The sequence below is a fragment of the Triticum aestivum genome, chromosome 2B, assembly GCF_018294505.1.
Source record: "Triticum aestivum cultivar Chinese Spring chromosome 2B, IWGSC CS RefSeq v2.1, whole genome shotgun sequence".
NCBI classification, from domain to species: Eukaryota; Viridiplantae; Streptophyta; class Magnoliopsida; order Poales; family Poaceae; genus Triticum; species Triticum aestivum.
In genome coordinates, this window is record NC_057798.1 from 202,751,895 (window position 1) to 202,773,819 (window position 21,925).

Sequence of the window (21,925 nt, forward strand, 5' to 3'; positions counted from 1 at the left end):
GAAGCGCTGTCGGATCGTGAAGGTTGCGCGCTTGCAACCAAGTAGAGAGGCCATGCTTTCGGTCTTCAGTTCGAGGGATCGTTCATCGACAATTCGAGGGACTCCAAATACGATCTACATCGATACGTTCATATTTCTCTGCAACTCGGTGATGGTAACGATCGTGATCCCAACCTGTTATGCATCTCCATATTGATCTGGGTGTGCGTAGGTACCATTTTTTTGTTTTGTACTTTGTTTCCAACAGGCCCTAATCGACCTCATCAAGGACGTCAAGGACGACGACGACAACGAGTGAAGACGTCCACGGCCATGGCGGCCACGACCCAAAATCTAGTTTTTATGTAAATTTCAAGTTTAGTTTGTATGTGCGACGTTGATACTTTGTGGATGTTTATGTCATATATATCTTTTTTTTGCAATGTCTATTTGAGTATAAATTTGGAAGTCAGAAGGCTAACAAATTTTAGGATGCGGCGGCCCGTCGAATGTCCGGACGATCGAAACCGGACACGCATGTCCGTTTTGCTGAGCAAACGGACAAAATTGAGACAAAATATACGACGCGCTGTGCGTTGGAGGTGACCTTATCCAGTGCCCCCGTCCGAGGGGCCCCAGGTGCATGTACCCCGAGGACCATGAGCCAGTTTCCTCCGCTGACCTGTGGGGCCTACGGTGCATTCTCCATTGGTAGGCGGTAACGAATATTATCCGACCCGGGCGGCCCCGCGGGGCCGCCGTAAATCGGGAATTTCCGACATTGCCCCTCCCCCTTCCTCTAACAAGTCGTCGCCTGGGGCCTCGTCGCCCCCCCTCGGCACAACGACCTCGACCCTCCCCCATTCCTCGCGAGGCGCGACCATGGCGAGCCGCGGCTGGCGTCGTCCGCTCGCCTCGCTGCCAGCCCTCGCCCTGGCCCTCCTTCTCCTCGCCGTCGCTGCCGCCGCGGCCGGATCCCCCGACCGGACCGCCCCCTCGCGGCCGCCGCTGGTGCTCCCGCTCACGCTCTCCTACCCCAACGCGAGCCGGGTCGCGTCGTCCAGGTCCAGGCGAGGGCTCGCCGAAGGAGGTCACCCCAGCGCCCGCATGCGCCTCCACGACGATCTCCTCACCAACGGGTCGGTACACTTCGGATTCCCCTCTCATTTCTTTCCTACCGAATTTGCTGGGTGTTCCGTTGGATCTGAGCTCGCGGATTGTTTTCGTATTGGTTAGGTATTACACGACGCGGCTGTACATCGGGACGCCCCCACAGGAGTTCGCGCTGATCGTGGACTCCGGGAGCACCGTCACCTACGTGCCCTGCGCCTCCTGCGAGCAGTGCGGCAACCACCAGGTGGGCCTTGATTCTTCTGCTTCTATGCTCAGCTACCACTTCGAAACTTTGTGTGATGATTAGATTAATTGCGCATGGATATTTTGATACCCACACGGCCACACGTGAAACTGTAGGTGAATCATTGAAGCTAGCTAATTTAACATGTGGTTTCGCAGCTGACAAAAGTTTGTAATGCTACTTTGCATGCATCATTAATTCATTATGTAGGGATTTTAGTTCTCAGAACTCAGCACGTAATTTGTTGATAGATCAGGAAATTCAAGTTTATTTGTCATGTGGGTAGAGTGTAGGTGTGCTAAGAGCACCTTCTCAACCTGCAGGTACTATTAAAACTGAGGCAGACTAAATTATATGCTTTGTGTAATTGATCGATGACTCAAATTAACACTGTGTTTGGCATTCCTCAATGAATACCATTCTAATCTTGGTAACAACCAGCAAAAATTGGCTTTTGTTTGGTGGGCATTGTTTCAGCAAAAAGTTATTCTATTGGACTGCCAAACCTTGTGGCTTTGGTATAATTAGTCCTAAATAAGTGTTAGCTAACACTTTTTAATTTTCTCTCCATGTTCTTGGTCCCTTGTCCCTTGCCGACAATGCATTTGGCAGGTGTTTGGCTTGGTCATGCCAATGTGTTTGTAGCGCCATTTTTTTTTGGTCTTGTTACCTGTTTAGTCACTACTAACCCCATTCTCAGTTCTAGATCTAGTATTGCTGTTTTTATAATCTGTGCTGATTATCTGAATGCAGAAGAAGATGCATGTATGCACGAAGAAAAATGCTTCCCATCCTTGTCATGTATTTTTAGTTTTTACTACATTCTATAGCCAAATCCAAGAAGATGCATCTATTGCTCTTGTCTTGTGTAACTCGCAGTCTGAAATTCCATTGGTAATGTCTTTGTTAGCCAATGTAAAGGGGCATAAGTGAGATGTATAGATGTCAGCCAACGTAAAGGAGAGTAAGTGGGATGTAAATAGAAACATAAACTAACCGATATGCGGCATTTGAAGTCTTGTACAGCCAATATCTTGTAGCCAAAGTAACATGTTAAAAAATAGAAACGCTGGAGACAAAAAGAGTTAGACTTTATGACTACTGTTGGTTACTGGTCTGTATAGTTTCAAGTAACCAAATTCATAAATAAATTAGATTTGCTGAAACCATCTTGATGCAACTGAAGAAATGTAATGATGGGCCATGATTTATGCAATTGCCATCATTGTTGTACCATCACATTTAGTATTCTATATTGTGTTTTGCTTATTGAATCGCCAAACATTGCGTTTAGACATGTGTGTAGTACTGGTGTGGAAATGATTTTGTTTTTGGCCTATTTTTATAATTCAAAATACATGAAGATGTGCATGCTGCCATAAGCATCATGCCATATAGGAAAATATTTCATTCTACTGGTCTTGGCGATCACCACTATTTATGCTTGTAAATTTTTCTTGATTACTAGGCAGTTAACGTATGCCGATGTTTTGCTTGATGTAGGATCCAAGGTTTCAACCTGATCTCTCCAGTACATATTCACCAGTAAAATGTAATGTTGATTGCAATTGTAATAGTGATAAGAGCCAGTGCACTTATGAGAGGCAGTATGCTGAAATGAGCTCCAGCAGCGGGGTACTTGGTGAGGACATTGTGTCGTTTGGCACAGAAAGTGAACTTAAGCCACAGCGTGCTGTTTTTGGCTGTGAAAATTCTGAAACTGGAGATTTGTTCAGCCAGCATGCTGATGGCATAATGGGGCTGGGCCGTGGTCAACTTAGCATAATGGATCAGCTTGTTGATAAGGGTGTCATAGGTGATTCATTCTCTATGTGCTATGGTGGAATGGATATTGGTGGTGGTGCTATGGTACTTGGTGCAATGCCTGGCCCTCCTGACATGGTATACACACATTCAAACGCTGTCCGCAGGTAACATAAGTCGTTTTGCACTCTTACATGGGAGTTTTGTTCGTTTTTCTGTGTGGGTGGGTTGCGGGTTCCTCTATTGTAATAGTGATGCACCTTCTTATTAACTTATCTCAAATGGAAACAGCCCATATTACAACATTGAGTTGAAGGAAATACATGTTGCTGGAAAGCCATTGCGGGTAGACCCAAGGATCTTTGACGGCAAACATGGGACTGTCTTGGATAGTGGGACCACATATGCATACCTCCCAGAACAAGCTTTTGTAGCTTTTAAAGATGCTGTAAGTTATGAGATGATTTGTCCTTCAGTTACTTAATAAATTTTACCATTTCATGGGATCTTTGTTCTTCTATAGGTATGTTTCCATTATGTGGAATCTACTTTCTTGCTATCTTGTTTTTGCAGTTTACCATTTTAAAAAGCGATCTTTCTATGTTTAGATGCCAATAATAGTAGTTGAGGACTTGCCATCTTTTTTACTTTTACGGCTTTGCACAAAGGAGGTTAACCATCATGATGACATAAAGCCTAATTTGGTCGCAAGGGAAATGTATCCCAGGGATCTAATCCCACTCGGGGGATTTTCATGGCCATCGGGATCCTCTCATCCCACCACGGGGAGATCACCACGTCAGTTTGGATGACAGGAGAAAGGGGAGGAGATCACGTCCAGAAAAGATCTTGGTTGAAGGAGAAGACAGACGAACGCAGGGACATGACAGAGATTCCTCTGGCTGTTGAGATCTTGGGGGAAGGAAAAGCACGGCGGCTGACCCGTCTCTGCCGCCGGAGGGCAGATGGTCTTGGAGGCGTAGCACTCAGGGTAGTCGTCGGAGGAGATTGCCTGGTGCGTCTTGTGCCGTTGCCTCACGTGAGAGAGCGCCAGTCGTGGCTTTTCTCCCCAACCTCTCTAGGCGTGGATCTCTCACCCGGGGAAAGGATGGAGATCGGGGCAGAAAATCCCCAGCGAGTGAGCGACCAAATGCCGCGGCGGTTTTCCACGGGTTGATTCGCCCTGTGGGTTCTGTGCCATGGTTTTGAGGGGGATCCCGTGCTACCAAACGAGCCCTAAATGTTTTAATGCCTTGGGGTAATGGAAGTGTTACTCCCTACTTTGGTCTTTGGCACCATCTACTTCTGTATATCTATCACCACCAAATATGTTGGTCACTGTTTCTCCTTCTACTGTTGGAATTAATCACTCAACCCCCACCCCCCCCCCCCCCCCCCCCCCCGCTCTCTCTCTCTCACACAACATACACATGTACACAGGCTGTTTTGGTGACTTGCTGCCTCACAGCCAAAGCCATTTCTCTTATTAATGCACTACTAGCTTACCTTACAAAGATGGCATACCTTCCTTTACTAACACAGCTCAGAAGTAGCTAGCTTCCTTGCATACAAAGATAACTAGTACTCAAACTTCCTTTACCTTTTAACTGCTCTTACTGCCATGCAGCTATGATATAGCTGGACTTGCATATGTTTAAGATAAACGATAAGATTAATTCTAACAATTACTCCCTCCGGTCCTTTTTAGTCTGCATATAAGTTTTGTCCGAAGTCAAAGTATCTCTACTTTGACCAAACTTATAGGAAAAAGATCAACACTCACAATGCCAAATCAGTGTTTTTAGTTTCATTATGAATTGTAGTTTCATGGAATATATATTTGGTATTGTATATGCTGATATATTTTAATATATATTTGGTCAAACTTTGTGTAGTTTGACTTAACACAAATCTAATACGCGGACTAAAAAGGACCGGAGGGAGCACAATGAACACATGTGCACTTGTGCACCTTGTGTTCTCATCTTGTTTCTTACCTCATGCAAGCAGTTTTCTATTCTTGGTCCTACGTTAACAGTTTCAGAAACAAGCAACTGTTTGTTCTACTCTTGGTAAAACATGATGTAATGATTATTTTCTTAATCAATAGGTGACAAGCAAGGTCCATCCCCTCAAGAAAATCCGTGGACCTGACCCAAATTACAAGGACATCTGCTTTGCAGGTGCTGGAAGGTGACTTCCGGATGATCATAGCAATTATTTATTTTCCTTAGCAATTCTTCTGATTTTCTCAGCAACATTCATATGGAGCTGTAATATGCATCACTTTACTTCCAGGAACGTCTCCCAGTTATCAGAGGTATTTCCAAAGGTTGACATGGTATTTGGAAATGGACAGAAGCTCTCACTTTCACCTGAAAATTATTTATTCCGGGTAAATCATGAAATTATAATATTTTAATCCAATTAAGGCAGCATTTGTTTACTTTGCCTGTTGGTGCTGTCCGCTGATGCTGTGTCTCCAATTTTGAAATAAAGCACTCCAAAGTCGAAGGGGCTTATTGCCTGGGTGTGTTCCAAAATGGGAAAGATCCAACAACTCTATTAGGTGGTAAGGCACTAAACTCTAGTAGGAGTTTCAAGAACATTTGCCTTACAACCCCTCTACATTTCTTATCTGTGTCATTTGCACCCGCATGGCTTATCATGCACTTTGCTGTTGGTCCACTTGGACAAATTACTGTGCGTAGGTTATCCATCATTTGTTTCTATTGTGTATCTTTCTGTCAGATCCCACCCATATTGCTAGTTTGCTACTGGATAGTTAAACAATGTATTTCCTATTTCCGTGTTGACTTATAAAGTACGCATGCTTACTAGATTCGTGCATTAGGATCGTAACTGGAAAACATTTTATGCCATCCATCTGTAACACTTTCTGATTTTGTCATCCTGGGCATGAAAATGATTATTAGTGTATGCTGAATAATACTCCCTCCGTTCCTAAATATTTGTCTTTCTAGAGATTTCAAATGGACTACCACATACGGGTGTATATAGACATATTTTAGAGAGTAGATTCACTCATTTTGCTCCGTATGTAGTCACTTATTGAAATCTCTAGAAAGACAAATATTTAGGAACGGAGGGAGTAGAAGGCATGTAGACAGGTACTGTAACCAGCTTATGCACTTATGTGTGATGAGGATTTGATTTGAAACTTGGGGAGTTGTATTAGATGATTATTTTGATGCCATCTATATGTGACACTATCTAAGCACTGCATGCATACGACACTTCTCCATCCGATTTTGGTACGATAGATCAAATTTGCTGTTTGATTCCCATCATATCCCTGATCAGTGCTGTTCAAAGTTAGTGTTGTAACTAAATCAGACATCACCTGTTGTACACACAGACAGAGTACTTCCATTCCGATCTTTTCATCTTTGACATAAAAATGATTAGTAGTATATGCTGAATAATGAAATGATTAACTAAATGACACATGTATTCTAACTACTTATGCACTTGTGTGCGATGAAAATTCGATTCGAGAATTAAATGATTAACTTGGGGAATTGTATAACTTGGGAAACTATGGATGACAATGGGTTTAGGATTAGAATAAAACGAAGAACCTATCGAACAAATAGAGGAAAGGGCGGTAAGGGGAAAAAGTAAAGTCTAAGCGACATATGGCACGAAAAGGAAATCCAATTTTGGTAAGACTTGATCTGAATCGTTACAATCTGACCTGCTTTTTTATGCTAGCTTTTCTTGGCATCACTTCTTCAGTTCATTCAGTAGTCTACTCATGCAAGCTGAAATTTGTAGCAAAATATCTGGTGATCACAAAAACTCCGTTTGTTAATAAGGCAAACCAGCCCTGTTTCCTCAAAGAAAGGGAACATGCGATTCTTCTTAACTTGTTATGCTCACAAGGAAACCAGAAACTAGCTAGGACAGTGTCACTTCCAGATTTCAGCGAACTTGGAGCCATGGGTTTATGGAGTGAACATGCAGAAGTTGAGCCTACGGGTGAATCTTCCTGCAATGGTCGTCGGTGGTTGGAATTGACACAAAATAAGGGACAAATATCTCTAATGACAGGAATAATAGCTGTTATAATAGAACTTAGCTGCTATATGTTCTCATGTTAGTCACCATTTTCTTCTACAGTGAGTGATATGCATCTTGATTCACTCATAAGTGAAAGTGCATCCATTTTTTAGACATTTTTGTTTGTTTGTATCATTAGGAACATGATAACATACTTCATTTTCGTTCATTTGGAAACCTGCCCTTATGAATAGCTAACACAATGTTCTCCGGCAGGAATCGTTGTTCGTAATACCCTTGTAACCTATGACCGCCACAATGAAAAGATTGGATTTTGGAAAACTAACTGTTCAGAGTTGTGGGAGAGACTCCAGAGTGGTGGGGCTCCTTCACCAGCATCTTCAAGTGATCCAGGTTCACAAGCAGATTTATCGCCAGCTCCTGCTCCAAGTGGTTTGCCAGGTTTGTGCCTTCTTCCTCTGTTTATTTTGCATGTCTTATTCGATGAATGATGAACGTATATTAGTTGTTTGTCGACTCATAGGTGGTAATTTGGGAGTATCATTTTTTTGCTTGCATGGTTGGGAAGCTATTTGATGCTTTTAAGTCCCAAATTTTATAGGGCTTTATATTTTGTGATAAATGAGGCAGTTGCTCAACCTGCCTCTCTAAAGGTTTTCTCTATCCACAATTTATTTGATATTGTATGTACACATGATTTATCATATCTGTGATTTCTTTGCTTGCAGAATATGATGTTGGTCTCATCGCTGTTTATATGTCGATAAATGTTACGTATCCAAACCTGAAACCTCACCTGCATGAGTTGGCTGAGCTGTTGGCTAAAGAGCTGGAGATAGATTCCAGTCAGGTAAGGATAAAATATAGTGTGACAATGCTATGATCATGCTAGTTATGTTTGCAGAATGCTTCCTTTTTGAAGGAGTAAGAACAACTGTTCTTGGAATTTACTTGATTTTGCTCTATTTTATAGTTCATGGTGATTTGGCTGAAGTTACTCTTTTACTTTTATAGGTACGACTTATGAATGTTACTGGGCAGGGAAACTCTACTCTAATCAGATGGGATATTTTCCCAGCTGGATCTTCTAATTCTATGTCTAATGCAACAGCAATGGTATCATCCACTCTTTTGTGGACTATTTCAGTTTTCTTCTTCTTTGCAAAATGATTAATCATTTGCTTTGATGTATGATAGGGTATCATTTATCGGCTGACTCAACATCATGTTCAGTTGCCTGAACATCTTGGCAGTTATCAGTTACTCGAGTGGAATGTGCAGCAACCTGTATCGAGAAGGTGAGAAAATGCATTTGTGCTATTCGTACCTTGCCCGATATACATTCACATTTTCTAATTCGGCCATCCCTTAATGCAGAATAAGTTTAGTTCATTTAGAATAATTATAATATGTTTACCTGAAATGGTCATGCAACATCTCTTTAACATGTATCGTGTCTTAAAAGGTCACAGAAAACAGAAAAAGGAGCCTTACCGGAACACATAATGGAAGTTAACAAGTCACAAAATAACGTTAGATAACGCCTGTAATAATGGCTTCAACATTTGGTACTACATTGCAGCTATCATAACATTAATCTGTACCATTGTCATTCTTCTTTTCTTGGAAGATAAGCTCTAGTGCATAATATTGTTCTGCAATGGTGAATATGAAAAGGGCTATCCAAAGTTGCTGAGGACTAACCCTAAAATCACGCTCTCCATAACCAAGACCTCAGTCTCCGGAAGTCAAGAGTCAGATTTGCCTTGTCACACCCCCGCGTCGCCTCGCTCTGGCGACACGGGGGGCACAAACCCTAGCGCCGCCACCGTTCTCCCCTTCCCCCACCCGTCTCGCTGCCGCCAGAGGGTGCCCGCCGGCGAAGTCTGGCCGGCCTCGAGGAAGGCGGCGGCGGGGCACTTCCTGTTGTTGGTGCGGCGCGTCGAGAGGAGCCGCTGGAGGACGCGCAGAGGAGATCCACGAGCTCTGGATCCGCGGTCCGTGCGCCAGATCCGCGCGATGCGCGTCCATGACGACGCGGTGGAGGTGCCTGGCCGCGCGCCCGTCCAGCACTTGGTGAGCACGCGCACTTAGTTGCGCGTGGGAGCCGTTGGGCGCGGTCACCGCAGCGTGGAAGCCCAGGGGCGGCGTGAACGCGCGTGTCGCCGTCGTGGGGTGCCGCTGGGGGACGCGGGCTCCCTCGGCTGGCGGCCTCTGGCTGGGAGCGGCCGGATCTGACGGGCCTCGCCGGCCGGATCTGGCGCTATGGAGGCCGGAGGCCCGGAGGTGGCTCGGCCGGCGACTGTTTGCAAGCGGATTGCGTGGTGGCTTCTGGTCGGAATGGTGGTCTGGGGTAGCGTGGTCTGGGCAGTGCCTTCGGGATGCTCTGGGCTTGCGCTGCCGGCGGTGCTCCGGCTAGTTTTGGGCGGTGCAGCAAGTAGCATCTGCTGCTCCGATCTGGTGGTGGTGTGTTGGAGACGTCGTCCCAGCATAGGTGCTCGGTTCCTGACGAAAGTCATGCTCAACTACGGTTTGGGCTGATGGCGAATGATGCCTTTGGGTGTGATTTTCCTTGTTGAAGGCGCCATCGAGGGGATCTGACACCTCTCCTTGCTCTATGTTCTTGTCTCCCGGTGAAAACCGTGTGTAATGGTGGCGCCAGTGGTGTCATTACTTTGTTGGAAGCATTGCCTTGGAGGCAAATCTGGTGTGAGGAGCACTTGGTCAGTGGTGGTGTGGTGGATCTGGAGCGGGCAGCGTTTTGGTGAGCTTGGAGCTTTTGGTGGTGCATCCGTTTGCGGCTGGTCGTTCGGTCAACGGTGAGAGCAACAAGAGCAACCTTCACATGCAAGTTGTGCCAGGCGAGCTATGTCTACTTGCCTCGCGGGATCGGAGCGGCATATGTATCGCTCTTTCGGACATATCGTTCCTCTCCGGTGTCCTCGATGTTTGTAGATATGCTCGTGGCAGCCCGGTACAAGACGACGGTTGTCGGTGTGCATTTTGGTAGCAGCGAAGGCGCTCGAGTGCCCGCCCGGGTGTGTTGTGGGGTTTTGGCTTTCCGGCGCTTTTGTATGTGTTGTGATGCTTTAGACCTAGTCTAACTAGGCGTTGCTTGGTTTTTGCCCGGTTTTCCTTAATAAACCGAGCAGTCCTTTTTTCGTTCTTTTTTTTAGCACTCGTCTTTATGCGGTGCATTCCTCCTTTGAGGGTGTTCTTGTAATACCTTTTTCTGATCAACGAATTTGGCAGTTCTCCTGTCAACGTTCAAAAAAAAAAAGTTGCTGAGGACTGCCAAATACCATTGGCACTGCTTATTTAAGGAATATCCTGTGGCGCTGTTTGCAAGAATGGTATTTGTCTGTGAAGTTCCGATATTTAAGTTAATTTGAACTAAATACCAATTTTTCACCAAGAAACCCCTCTTTCAAACAAGCCTAATGGTGATATTTTTGTACTACATCTACATCCTCATTTTATGTCCTCCCAAAGAGTATCTTTTGTCTGCATTAACATTCTATATGAAGCGATTTCCTTGAATTGTGTTTTGATGGTTGTATATGATTTACATTCTATTGTCTTACAAACATTTGACATTGCATCATAATTTGTTACAGGTCATGGTTGCAAGAACATGTTGTCTCCATACTGGTTGGTGTTTTGCTAGTTGTTTTCCTGTCTTTATCGGCCTTTTTAGGACTGTATCTCTGGAGAAAGAAATTTAGAGGTCAAGCTGCATATAGACCTGTGGGCTCAGTGGGGCCTGAGCAAGAACTCCAACCGCTATAATATTGGAGCTCTTTGACTGGGCAACAAATAGGTAATTCTTTGGTAGAGATACTATTATGTGGGCTACCATATTGCGGCGGTACACATCTGCTGTTGGAGTAGCCCTTTTCCTTTGTATGTAACACAAAGCATCTAGCTTACAGAAGAAGCACATGATGACATGACTTGTTGGTTCAAAACTTAGAGAATTAGTTCATAAACTATCTAGCAATTCAGATCAAGAGCTCCCTCTTGAGGCTTACTGTAGAAGAAGGTTTTGTTCATGTAATGTAGATTAAATAGAATAGACCAGACACAAATCGCACTGGTAGATGCAATGTTGTAATATCTATTTGATAAGGGCCGAAGACCTTTTTTGCTTCAGTAATTTCTACGACGAAGGTTTCACGGTCCTTGGGTGTGTGGTGTTCAGCTTGAGGATACTACTCCATACTAAGAGCTGTCTAGAATTGACAAAATTGTTACCTTCATATTTTTTTTTGAGAGTACGCCTATGCGTACCATATCTTTATAGAAGAGAAAATGTTTACAATAGACGGCAGAACAATCGCAAGCTGATTGCTAGGGCCAACACCACACCAAAGATACAAGGGCTACTCTCTCACAATATCTTTATGGAAGAGGAGAAAATGTTTACATCAGACGCCAGAACAATCACAAGCTGATTACTAGGGCCAACACCACACCAAAAATCAAGGGCTACCCTCTCACAAAATTAGTAGTTTTCCTATGCACCTCCATGCAGAGATTGTACTTGGCCGCAATCCTTCTGACCAACACAGCCACATGATCATGAACAGGGAGTCAAAACCTCGTTGAGGCGATGCCCTGGCATGAATCCACCAGTCCTGAAGACGATCAAGCAATATGGGTGATCGGTGTTAAAAGAAAATAAGGATAGGTAAGCTTTGACTTGGCAGACATGCCGGCGATTGGCGATTTGCCGTCCTCCTCTTCCTCCTGATCTCCATCCCTAGCCGATTCCCCTTCCGATCTAGCCTTTCCCCAGATTTTCTCCTTCCATCTCCTCCTCCTCCCCCGTTGTAGGTCTCGTCGGCCTCTCTTCTTCGGTTTTTCACCCACTATCGTTGCTACTCTGCTCCGCCCCTTTTCTTCAAGCTCAGTCCAGATCCCCTTCTCTTCTGAGGCGTTCATATGGGATTGGATGTTGTTCCCAGTGGTCTTCTTGGCTCCACACGAATGGCGCCTCGGAGCCTTGGGTTGGACTCCATGGTCCTACAACAGCTAAGGACGCGGGCGTTGCATTTGGTCCGCAGCTCGCGCGATCCGGAGCGATGCTTACAAGTTATGCGCGCTCGAGCAGCGGCTTTCTTTCATTCCTGCGACATGGACGTTGTTGGCAAGGATCAATCCATGGAGGGTTGTGGTTTTGTTGTTCGTTTGTACTCTGCGCCCCATTTAAGGGTGGAATCTAAGGCTGCGATGATCGTAGGATGTACAGGAGGTGAGTTTCAAGATATAAGTATTTGTCAGGATAATACTCTGCTATACAGGGACATTGACAGTGAACGAAATGGAAGGCAAGCAGGGGAATTCGAATGGCAAGGTTGGTATCCTATGCTTTTTTTTGTCTTCGACCCTGGTGAAGTGACATCCACATCGTTTTCATCCATTGCACTAGATATGAGGTATGCTAAATTTGGGGAAGATATGGGCGATTGGTACGCTAGAAGGATGATGAGGATTGGTCCTCATCATCTTTCTCTCGGAGACCAGGTTGTCTGATAAGAGAGCTCAAGATCTTAAGTTCGTTCTGGTTTTAGTAATGCTTTTGGTGTGAAGAGTGAAGGACTGAGTGGTGGCTTGGTCCTTTTCTAGAATAATGACTCGATGGTCTCTTTAAATTCGTACAGCCAGTCACATATTGATGTGTTTGTGCAAAATGACTTGCTGGGAGAGAGGGAGTGGAGATTCACGGGGTTCTATGGTCATCCAGTGTGATCTCATCGGAAGCACAACTGGGATCTCATGAAGTTCCTTCGCAAGGAATATGATGTACCATGGTTAATTGCAGGGGACTTTAATGAGATTTTGGATGCCTTTGAACAATTTGGTGGCAATTTACGGGAGGATGGAAGATGGACGGGTTCCGAGATGCGGTTCAGATCTGCGGGCTATGTGATTTGGGGCACTCTGGACTACCCTTTACATGGGATAGCAGGCAGCACGGTTGTAAGTGCATCTAGTGCCCCTTAGTGATTTTGGTGTATTGAAGACTTATAGGTTAAGGGACTGGTGTGTTTGTGAGTGTACACGGGTCTATAAGTCTGTGAGGAGTTTGATATTTACAGAGAAAGTCGACCCCTAAAAATGAAGTTCTTCAACTGAAGACTTTGGATTTTTGAAGACTTCCTGAAGACTTTGAAAGTGAAGAAATTGGTGCAACCTTGGAGACTTGGCAATCATTCGAGGAACATGAAGCGTGAAGACTTTTGTTTTTATAGTTTCATTTTCTCTTTCTTGAGTCATAGGAAACACCGTATTGTTAAAGGGGCTCGAGGAAATACTAAGGAAAAATTTCCATGTGATGCTCAACTCAAAATCCTATACCTACCAATCCCTTCGAGTGAAGCCATTGGAAATCTCATACAGTTCAGTCATATTCTTCAGTGAAAGAGACGAAGTTCTTCTGGTCTTTGAGGGATTTGTTCTGACTGAGGAGTTAGGAATTCGCTAGTGCGGATTGCCTACACTGTGAGGTACATGATAGCCCTGAGGAATTTGAGAGTCAAATATTCCGACCGTTGCTGTGCTATGCGCCAGCTGTCCCAAAATATCTACCCACCTAACGGTCATATCAGACAAGGGCATTTATGTCTTATCATGTCGGGCTGCTCCCTAGGCTATAAATAGCCGCCCCTACAACCACTAGCTGGTTGGCTGCTCCGAGAGAAATTGACACTTGTCATTTGAGAGCATCCCATCCTCCGAGGAATTTGAGTGAAAATCATCAAGTGAGGAAAACCCAAACCCAAACCTTCAAAACCCCAAAGTGATTGAGCATCACCGAAGAGACTGATCCTGCGTGGATCCGACGCTTGTTACCTTTGAAGACTGTGGTTCTTCCAGACGGTTAGGTGTCAAGGTCTAGATCATCCAAGAGGAATTGTGGATCACCGAGTGACCAAGTTTGTGAAGGTCCGGAAGTCACCTGAAGACTTACCACGAGTGGTTGGGCGAGGTCTGTGTGACCTTAGCTCAAGGAGAATATGGTGAGGACTGTGTGTCCGGAACTGGGTGTCCTCGAGTTTAAATACTCAGCCGCTCCAACCAGACGTACAACTGAGACAGCAGTTGGAACTGGTCTACCAAATCATTGTCTTCACCAAGCTTACTGGTTCTATTTCCTCAACTCTTTCATTTCCTCATTTCTGTTGTTGTGTGCCTGTTCATATCTGTTTGAAGACTTTGACTGAAGACTTTCTCAATTTCCTCAGTTCAATTTCTTCAGTCTGTCCGTCTTCTTTCTGTGTTATCCTATGTTTACGCTTTCTGCACTCTGTGCTTGTCTTCATTCCATTATGATGACCATGCTTGTGTTCTGTTATATTTACATTTGAGTACTTATTCCGCTGCTAGTAGTTCTTCATTTAGGAATTTCCTCACCAGCAAATTCCTTAGTGAAGAATTCATAAAAATCGCCTATTCACCCCCCTCTAGTCGATATAACACACTTTCAAGGGTCGAGATAATATCAAAGTCAGACTTGACCATGCAATGGTGGATGAGAGATTTATGGAGCTGTTCGACAATACCGGGGTGCAGCATATCCAAACAACAGAATCAGACCACTGTGTTCTTTCAATTGTCATCAAACAATTAGAGTGGATTGATTCAAATGCTATGGAAAGGCCCTTCCGTTTCGAGAATGCTTGGGCAAGACATGAAACATATGACAGAACAATAGAGGAGAGTTGGTGAAAGTGCGTTATATCGACTAGGGGGGGGGAGGGGTGAATAGGCAATTTTTACAAATTCGTCACTGAGGAAATTCCAAGTGAGGAATTTCCTAAGCAACGAAGCACAAGCAGCGGGATAAGTACTCAGGTACAAGCATAATAGAGTAGTAGCATAGTCATCATGATGAAATGAAACATACACAAAGCACAGATGGCGTGAAAACATGATAAGCAGGATGAAGACAAAGTGACTAAAGAAATAGAATTGAGGAAACTAAGAAAGTCTTCAGTCAAAGCCTTCAAACAGTAACGATCAGGTTCATCAACACATGAATGAAGAAATGAAGGGGTTGAGGAAATAGAACCAGTAGCTTGGTGAAGACGATGATTTGGTAGACCAGCTCCAACTGCTGTGATAGTTGTACGTCTGGTTGGAGCGGCTAGGTATTTAAAGCTGAGGACACACAGTCCCGGACACACAGTCCTCACCATATTCTCCTTGAGCTAAAGTCACACAGACCTCGCCCAATCACTCGTGGTAAGTCTTCAGGTGACTTCCAAACCTTCACATACTTGGTCACTCGGTGATCCACAATTCCTCTTGGACGCTCTAGACCATGACGCCTAATCGTCTGGAGGATGCACAGTCCTCAAAGGTAACAAGCATCGGTTCCACACAGGAACAATCTCTTTAGTGATGCTCAATCACTTTGGGTTGTAGGTGTTTGGGTTTTGGGTTTTTCCTCACTTGATGATTTTCGCTCAAAGTTCTTGGAGATGGGATGCTATCAATGACAAGTCACTAGTAGAAAAAGGGTCAAACGTGAAGCACATTAGTGCCGGTTTGTATTAGAGCCGGCACAAATGTATACATTAGTGCCGGTTCCAACGGCTAGCCGGGCCGCTCTCATTAGTACCGGTTCGTGGATAACCTTTAGCACCGGTTCGTGCCACGAACCGGTACTAATGAGGGTGGTGGCAGGATGTTGTCAGTCTGGGCCCCCTCCAGCACCTTTAGTACCGGTTCGTGCCACCGGTACTATAGGTCCTCCTGCATATAAACCCTTCATCCAGCTCGCTCTGTTCTTCCCCCTTTCCCCTCTCCTGATCTCCTCTCTGTTCTTCCTCTTCTCCCCTCGAGCTCATCACACATTTTGCCCAAAATTTGTCAAGATTTGAAGGCCCCCATCCATTCAAGTGATCACAAAGGTTAGCAACTTTGTCCTTTCATCTCTCATTGCTAGATTAGCTCTTGCAATGCTTTATATAGTTATTAATTTGTGAGTTTAGTAATTTGGGAGGAAATATATATATGTGCTAGTATTTGATTTATATGCAATTTGAGGTCAAAAATAACACTTAGTTTGCATATGTAGGTGTGGTTTACTTAGTGCCTTCTAAATCTCCGTCGTAACCACCGTCGATCGCCCGCACCGTCCCGTCGCCGGCACCACCTTGTGGTGAGCCTCTTGTTCATGAAATTTTATATAAAAAATTGATGTTTGTGTGATTTGGATATATAGTTAATCGTGTAATAATTATCTTACCCGTGCGTTGTTTGTTATATATAGTGCCATGGTTTTCATATCCGTCCCCGTCGGCCCTCGTCCTTGTTATGATTCGGATGTGGTATATTCTCTTTTAAAACTATTTGTTGCATTTCGTGTTTATGACAAATTATGCCCATCAAGTTGACATAGATATTTTTATCTAGGAGGTATGTGAACCGGAAATTCCAACCGACCCTATTGTCGAGAGGTTAAATTTAGTTGAAAGAGAAAACGAGTACTTGAAAGAAAAATTGAAAAGAATTGAGGGGGAGAAGATGGAATTGGAGTTGCATGTTGCCGATGTCGTCGATGATCACAAGATCAAGATGGAGAAAATGCGCTTGAAGATTAGAAAGATTAGAAAATATGCCATCGATAGTGAGGCTTGGTATCATTATGCTGTTGGATCAATTGTTACCTTAGTTGTGATCTTGATCGCATTTGTTGTTGCATTTAAATGCTTTAGCTAGAGAGTTATTTGTTTGTTGCATTTAAGTGTTGTATGAACTTTATGTATGAACTTGTATTAATTTGGTCTATTCGGTGTTGTGTAATGAAGATGAGACGGCAATGGATGTACGATGACCGATGCTCTCCCCAGTTCGTTGAGGGCGTGCATACTTTTCTGCTTGCGGCTGAGGCAAACAAGCGGGCGGATGGTTTTATGCCTTGTCCATGTGCTGGCTGTAAGAATGGTCGCAATTACTCTCCCCAGTTTGTAATTTTTTGTACCTAAAGCAAAAATATTCACAAAGAAACTCTAAATACAGCAAAAAACAACTCAAAAATAAATAAAACAAAAATAAATAAAGCGAAAAAAATTAAGAAAAAAAAGCCCGCCTACTAGGCCAAAGCGGCCTGCATACGACTAGCGACACAACCTTTCGTTGGGCCAGGATGCAGGCCCGCAAAGGCCCAGTAGGCCCACTAGGCGAAGAGGACAGGTAGGCCCAGTAGGCCTGGTTAGGAGAGGAGTTCGAGAGAGCTACCGCACTGGTGCTTATAAACCAGTGCGGTAGCCCCTCGACTAGCGAGGTGGGACTAAACTTGCCGCACCGCACCTGCGCCAGCGCACCCCCTTTAGTACCGGATCATGGCACAAACCGGTACTAAAGGGGGGCCTTTAGTATCGGTTTGTGCCACCACCCGGTACTAAAGGGGGTCGCTTCCCGCCGCTTGGCCTGGCCAAAACAGGCCTTTAGTACCGGTTGGTGGCTCCAACCGGTACTAAAGGTGCCCTCTATATATGCTAGAGTGCGAAAATTTCGTTTTCCCTCTCTGTTCGTTCCTCTGTTTCCGTCTCCGTCGCCATTGCCGCCGCCCTCGATCGTCTCCGTCGCTGCCCCCGTCCCCGTCGCCGCCCCCGTCCCCGTCGCCGCCCTCGTCTCCGTCGCCGCCCCGGGCCCGTCCCCGTCGCGCCGTCCCCGCCGTCCCCGCCCCGGCCGTCGCCTCGCCGTCGCCTCGCCGTCGCCGTCGCCCCGCTGTGAGCTCTCCCCCTCTAACCCCTCTCCCTCGCCCCCGGCGGCCACCATGGGCGCCGCCCCTCCCCGAGCCCATACACACACACAAGCATGCATGATGAACACACACACACACACACACGTACACATGTTTAATTAGTTTAGATTATTTAGATTAGTGTTATATAGAAATTAGTGTTATATAGAAATGTTAGAAATGTTAGAAATTTTAGTGTTATATAGAAATGTTAGAAATTTTAGTTATCAAAATGTTAGAAATGTTAGAAATTAGTGTTATATAGAAATGTTAGAAATTAGTGTTATATAGAAATGTTAGAAATGTTAGAAATTTTAGTGTTATTTACATTATTTAGATTAGCATAATTAGTGTTATATAGAAATGTTAGAAATTTTAGTTATCAAAATCCAATCATTAAAAAAATGTTACTTTTTGCGGGCATATAGCTAGTATTTGTTCTCGACGATGCCCGGCCTGCATCCTCGTCGTCGACCCGTCCGCGACGATGTCCAGCCGACCCATGTCCGGGACTGGGCTCCGCCGGGCTGGCACTGGGAGGTGCTGCCTGGAGGGGCGCGCCGCTTGATGAGGAACCCGGCCCCGGGTCCCGTCGTCGACCCTGATCTCGTTTGGTGGCGTTCGCGTGGGCCAGTTTCAGTGCGGAGGGACCCGGCCCCGCCGGAGGTGGTACGTCGCCGTGTCAGGGAGGAGGACGAGCACGTCCATCGCTACATGGTTGCGTTAGAAGGCGGCATGTTCTCCAATACCTGGCAGTTTCTTCGGGGATCTCACTTCAGCTATGATCCTGTGAGGGTTCCTTCTCTTTGGGTGTCCACCGCCCGCGCCGGAGGAACCGCGAGTGTCCTAGATTCTTCTGTAGTATTCGATCTTTATTAGCTAATAGCCAGTGATGTACTATTCAATATTATATATTATTCGAGATGATGTATTCGAGATTATATCTATTATTCTAGACGATGTATTCGAGATTATATCTATTATTCGAGATGATGTAATTTGAATACTAAATTGTTTTATATTTCTTTTGGATTAGTTAAATAAAAGCTATGGCAGACAATACCGACAGAGAGGCAGAACAGACCATGTTCGATATGATACGCGGGCCAGATGATGATCAGAATGAAGAAGATTATGACGGCTCCGAATTTCTAAACAACACCGGAGAGGGTGATATGATATTCGATCGCGACGACCAAATTGATGAAGTCATGAACTACGATTATGACGATGACGAAGAACATGTTGATCCTGAAACAACAAAGACCGGCGAGGTATATATATTTATATAAGCAGGCATCTGGTGATCATCACATGTTTTAAATGACTTGAAGATATATTAACGAATCGATCTTTGTTCTTTCAGCCATCCGGATCGAGCAAATCTTCAGGCAAAATGATGAAACAAGGCCCGAACAAAAAGTTGAAGCAGGGCGTAAAGTACAATATCGAGGCATGCAGCCCTACTGGCGAACCATTAGCGCCTAAGAAGATTGCGGACAAGTTCGTTCGTCAGTGCGGAGTTCTTGTGAAGGACCAACTCCCGATCAAACTTCAAGAATGGAGAGAGTCAGCAAAGCCACATCCAGATGTTACTTTTGTCGACAAGAATCAAAAAGATCTGCTTTGGGATACTCTCATGGAACATTTCACCCTACCAGATCATTTCACAGAAGCAGATGTGCAGAAAGTCAAGGAGGCTGCTCTTAGGAAGATGGCGATTGCATTCAAGAACCACAAGAATCGTGAATGGAACAAGTACGTCAAGGGAGGAAGGAAGACTCCAGTATTCAAGGGAACACTAGAGAACCAACGTGCTCATAGGGACGATTTCGTGAAATTCAAGGATTCAGAATTAGCTAAGGAACGGTCGAGAATAAACAAGAAGAATGCCGAAAAAAGGATAAGTTCCATAAGCTGGGGCCAGGTGGCTATGCGGTGGCAATGCCTAAGTGGGATAAGTCTGAGAAAGAGATGGAGGATGCAGGTGTCACTCCGGTTACTAAGAGCTGGCCCCCCAGGGTCAGGACTTGGTTCTATGCGCATGGGGGGGAGTTGGACCCGGAGACAGGCAATGTTTCGACGAGGGCAAGTCTGAAGGGAGCCGACGATGTGATACTTGTTGCAATAGAAGAGGCACGATCAGGGGTGTTCCAGCCCAACAGAGAGAACGACGAGCTTACGCGTGCCCTGGGAAATCCTGAACACCCGGGAAGAACACGAGGCAAGGGCGCTATTCCGTGGTATGAGGGGTTTTCAGAATGGAACACCGACTACAGAACCCGTGCGAGAAAGAAGATTGCAGAGGAGAAGAAGAGGAAGATGGAGGAGGAGCAGAGGAAGCGGGACTATGAACGCCTTCAAGGCCTAGAAGCAAGTCAAGCGGAATTGGCAGTCAAATTCCAGCGGCAGCAGGAGCAGATCGACTCACTTACCCAGCAAAGGGGGTCTCAGCAGCTGCGGCAGCTAGCGGATGATCCAGCATTGGATAGCACCGGCCCATCCATGCCGAGAAGCAGCGTGGGTTCCGTCCCGGACGACGCAATGCTGGGTAGATACCCCGTGGATGACATCACGGAGAACACTAACTGGGAGCTACACGTCAAAATGAAGAACATATCCATGAAGGTGGCGGACGACTTTGCTTTTACAAATCCCCCCGAGGCAACCTTCCATTGCAACCCGATTCCAGCGGGCTATGCTCGTGTCTTGGTTGATGAGGTGGTGGACCCACCATATTCGGAGCTACAACTTGACATTGCTGGAGGTGACGGCGAGCGCTTTCTCGGAGAGGCCAAACATCGTATCATCCTATGGAAAAAGGATTGCATCATCTTTCGAAGGCCACCGACACCGCGTCAGCCGACTCCTCGTCGAAGTCCGCCATCGAGTCAGCAGACTCCCACTCCTGCAAGTCCACCAAGTCCGGCAAAGTGTCAGGCCACTCCTCCTCCTCCAAGTCCGGCAAAGTGTCAGGCCACTCCTCCTCCTCCAAGTCCGCCACAGCGTTAGACGTCCACTCCTCCTCCAAGTCCGGCACAACCTCAGGCCACTCCTCCTCGTCCAACTCAGCCCCGTCAGCCGTCTCCGCCGCCTCAGCAATCGCAGAAGAGACACCCCGCAACTATGGTGCGTAGCGGTACGAGTCGAGGTAGTACAGGAAGTACAGGCGGAGGCAAGCGATATAAATATGGTCCAAGCCTCACGCCTCTTCCGCAGAGGTCTTATGACAGGTCCGAGGAGGAAATCGCAGCCATATCGAAGGCCGAGGTGGAAGACCATTTTGCACCGAAACCGCCACCACCGCCAAGGGAGAAAGTGCCTGAGGAAACGAGTGACCACTTCATTCGTATGGCTCAACCACCAGCTCCCAAGCCTGTTGACACAGACTATGAGCGCCACATCAGGAAGTTAAATCGAGCACGTCTACAAAGGGAGGCGAGCACGTCTACATCGGGATCGAGCAAACAAGAAGCAGCTGCCAAAAAATGCAGGAAAACCATTCCCCAGCTGGGAGAACAGGCGGCGCAATCGATCCCCTCGCTTGTTGTGCCAACAACATGTGACAGTACGCGCGCCCAATATTATTGTGGGCAAACAGTGCACGTTCCCGAGGTGGGCAATGTGGTAATAACGGAGGAGCATATAATGCAGGCTGAAGTTCTCAACATCACTGTTGGACAACTCCTCGAGATCGAGCCCATGCCTTTGCTTAGAGAGGATGAAATAAAACGGAAATATGTACGGGGCCAACCTTTGGTCGAGCCAGACAAGGTCAAGAACCTCCCAACGAGAATGTATGAATTGCATCAATGGTACATGAACATTACCAAGATTTCAGATCGATTGTCCCTCATGGTGAATGTCAAGGAGAAGCATTACTTCCATGAGAAAGCTGTGTCTGTTGAGTATACTGAACTGTTTCAGTTATACAATCAAGACGCACTCGACAAATCTATCGTTAGTTGCTATTGTCTGTAAGTGATTTCTTTCTGTAATTTAAGTCTCAAGCTAGCTGTACTGAT

At 45.6% G+C, this 21,925-nt stretch overlaps 1 protein-coding gene across 1 annotated transcript; it reads left to right on the top strand.

The window, feature by feature from the left end:
• Nucleotides 1–789: 789 nt before the first annotated feature.
• Nucleotides 790–11,296, top strand: LOC123044353 (aspartic proteinase 36). The gene is made up of 12 exons (XM_044467079.1): nt 790–1,118; nt 1,216–1,336; nt 2,840–3,267; nt 3,392–3,548; nt 5,211–5,293; nt 5,399–5,495; nt 5,600–5,672; nt 7,400–7,585; nt 7,873–7,994; nt 8,159–8,260; nt 8,342–8,442; nt 10,762–11,296. Exons 1-12 carry the CDS (start codon nt 862–864, stop codon nt 10,931–10,933), a joined length of 1,899 nt encoding a protein of 632 aa, XP_044323014.1. The 5' UTR covers nt 790–861; the 3' UTR covers nt 10,934–11,296.
• Nucleotides 11,297–21,925: the final 10,629 nt, after the last annotated feature.

Coding starts and splice junctions, on each gene's coding strand:
- LOC123044353 (XM_044467079.1), top strand. CDS start 862: ATGGCGAGCCGCGGCTGGCGTCGTCCGCTCGCCTCGCTGCCAGCCCTC. Junction 1,337..2,839: donor AGCAGTGCGGCAACCACCAG/GTGGGCCTTGAT, acceptor TGCTTGATGTAG/GATCCAAGGTTTCAACCTGA. Junction 5,496..5,599: donor CTGAAAATTATTTATTCCGG/GTAAATCATGAA, acceptor TTTGAAATAAAG/CACTCCAAAGTCGAAGGGGC.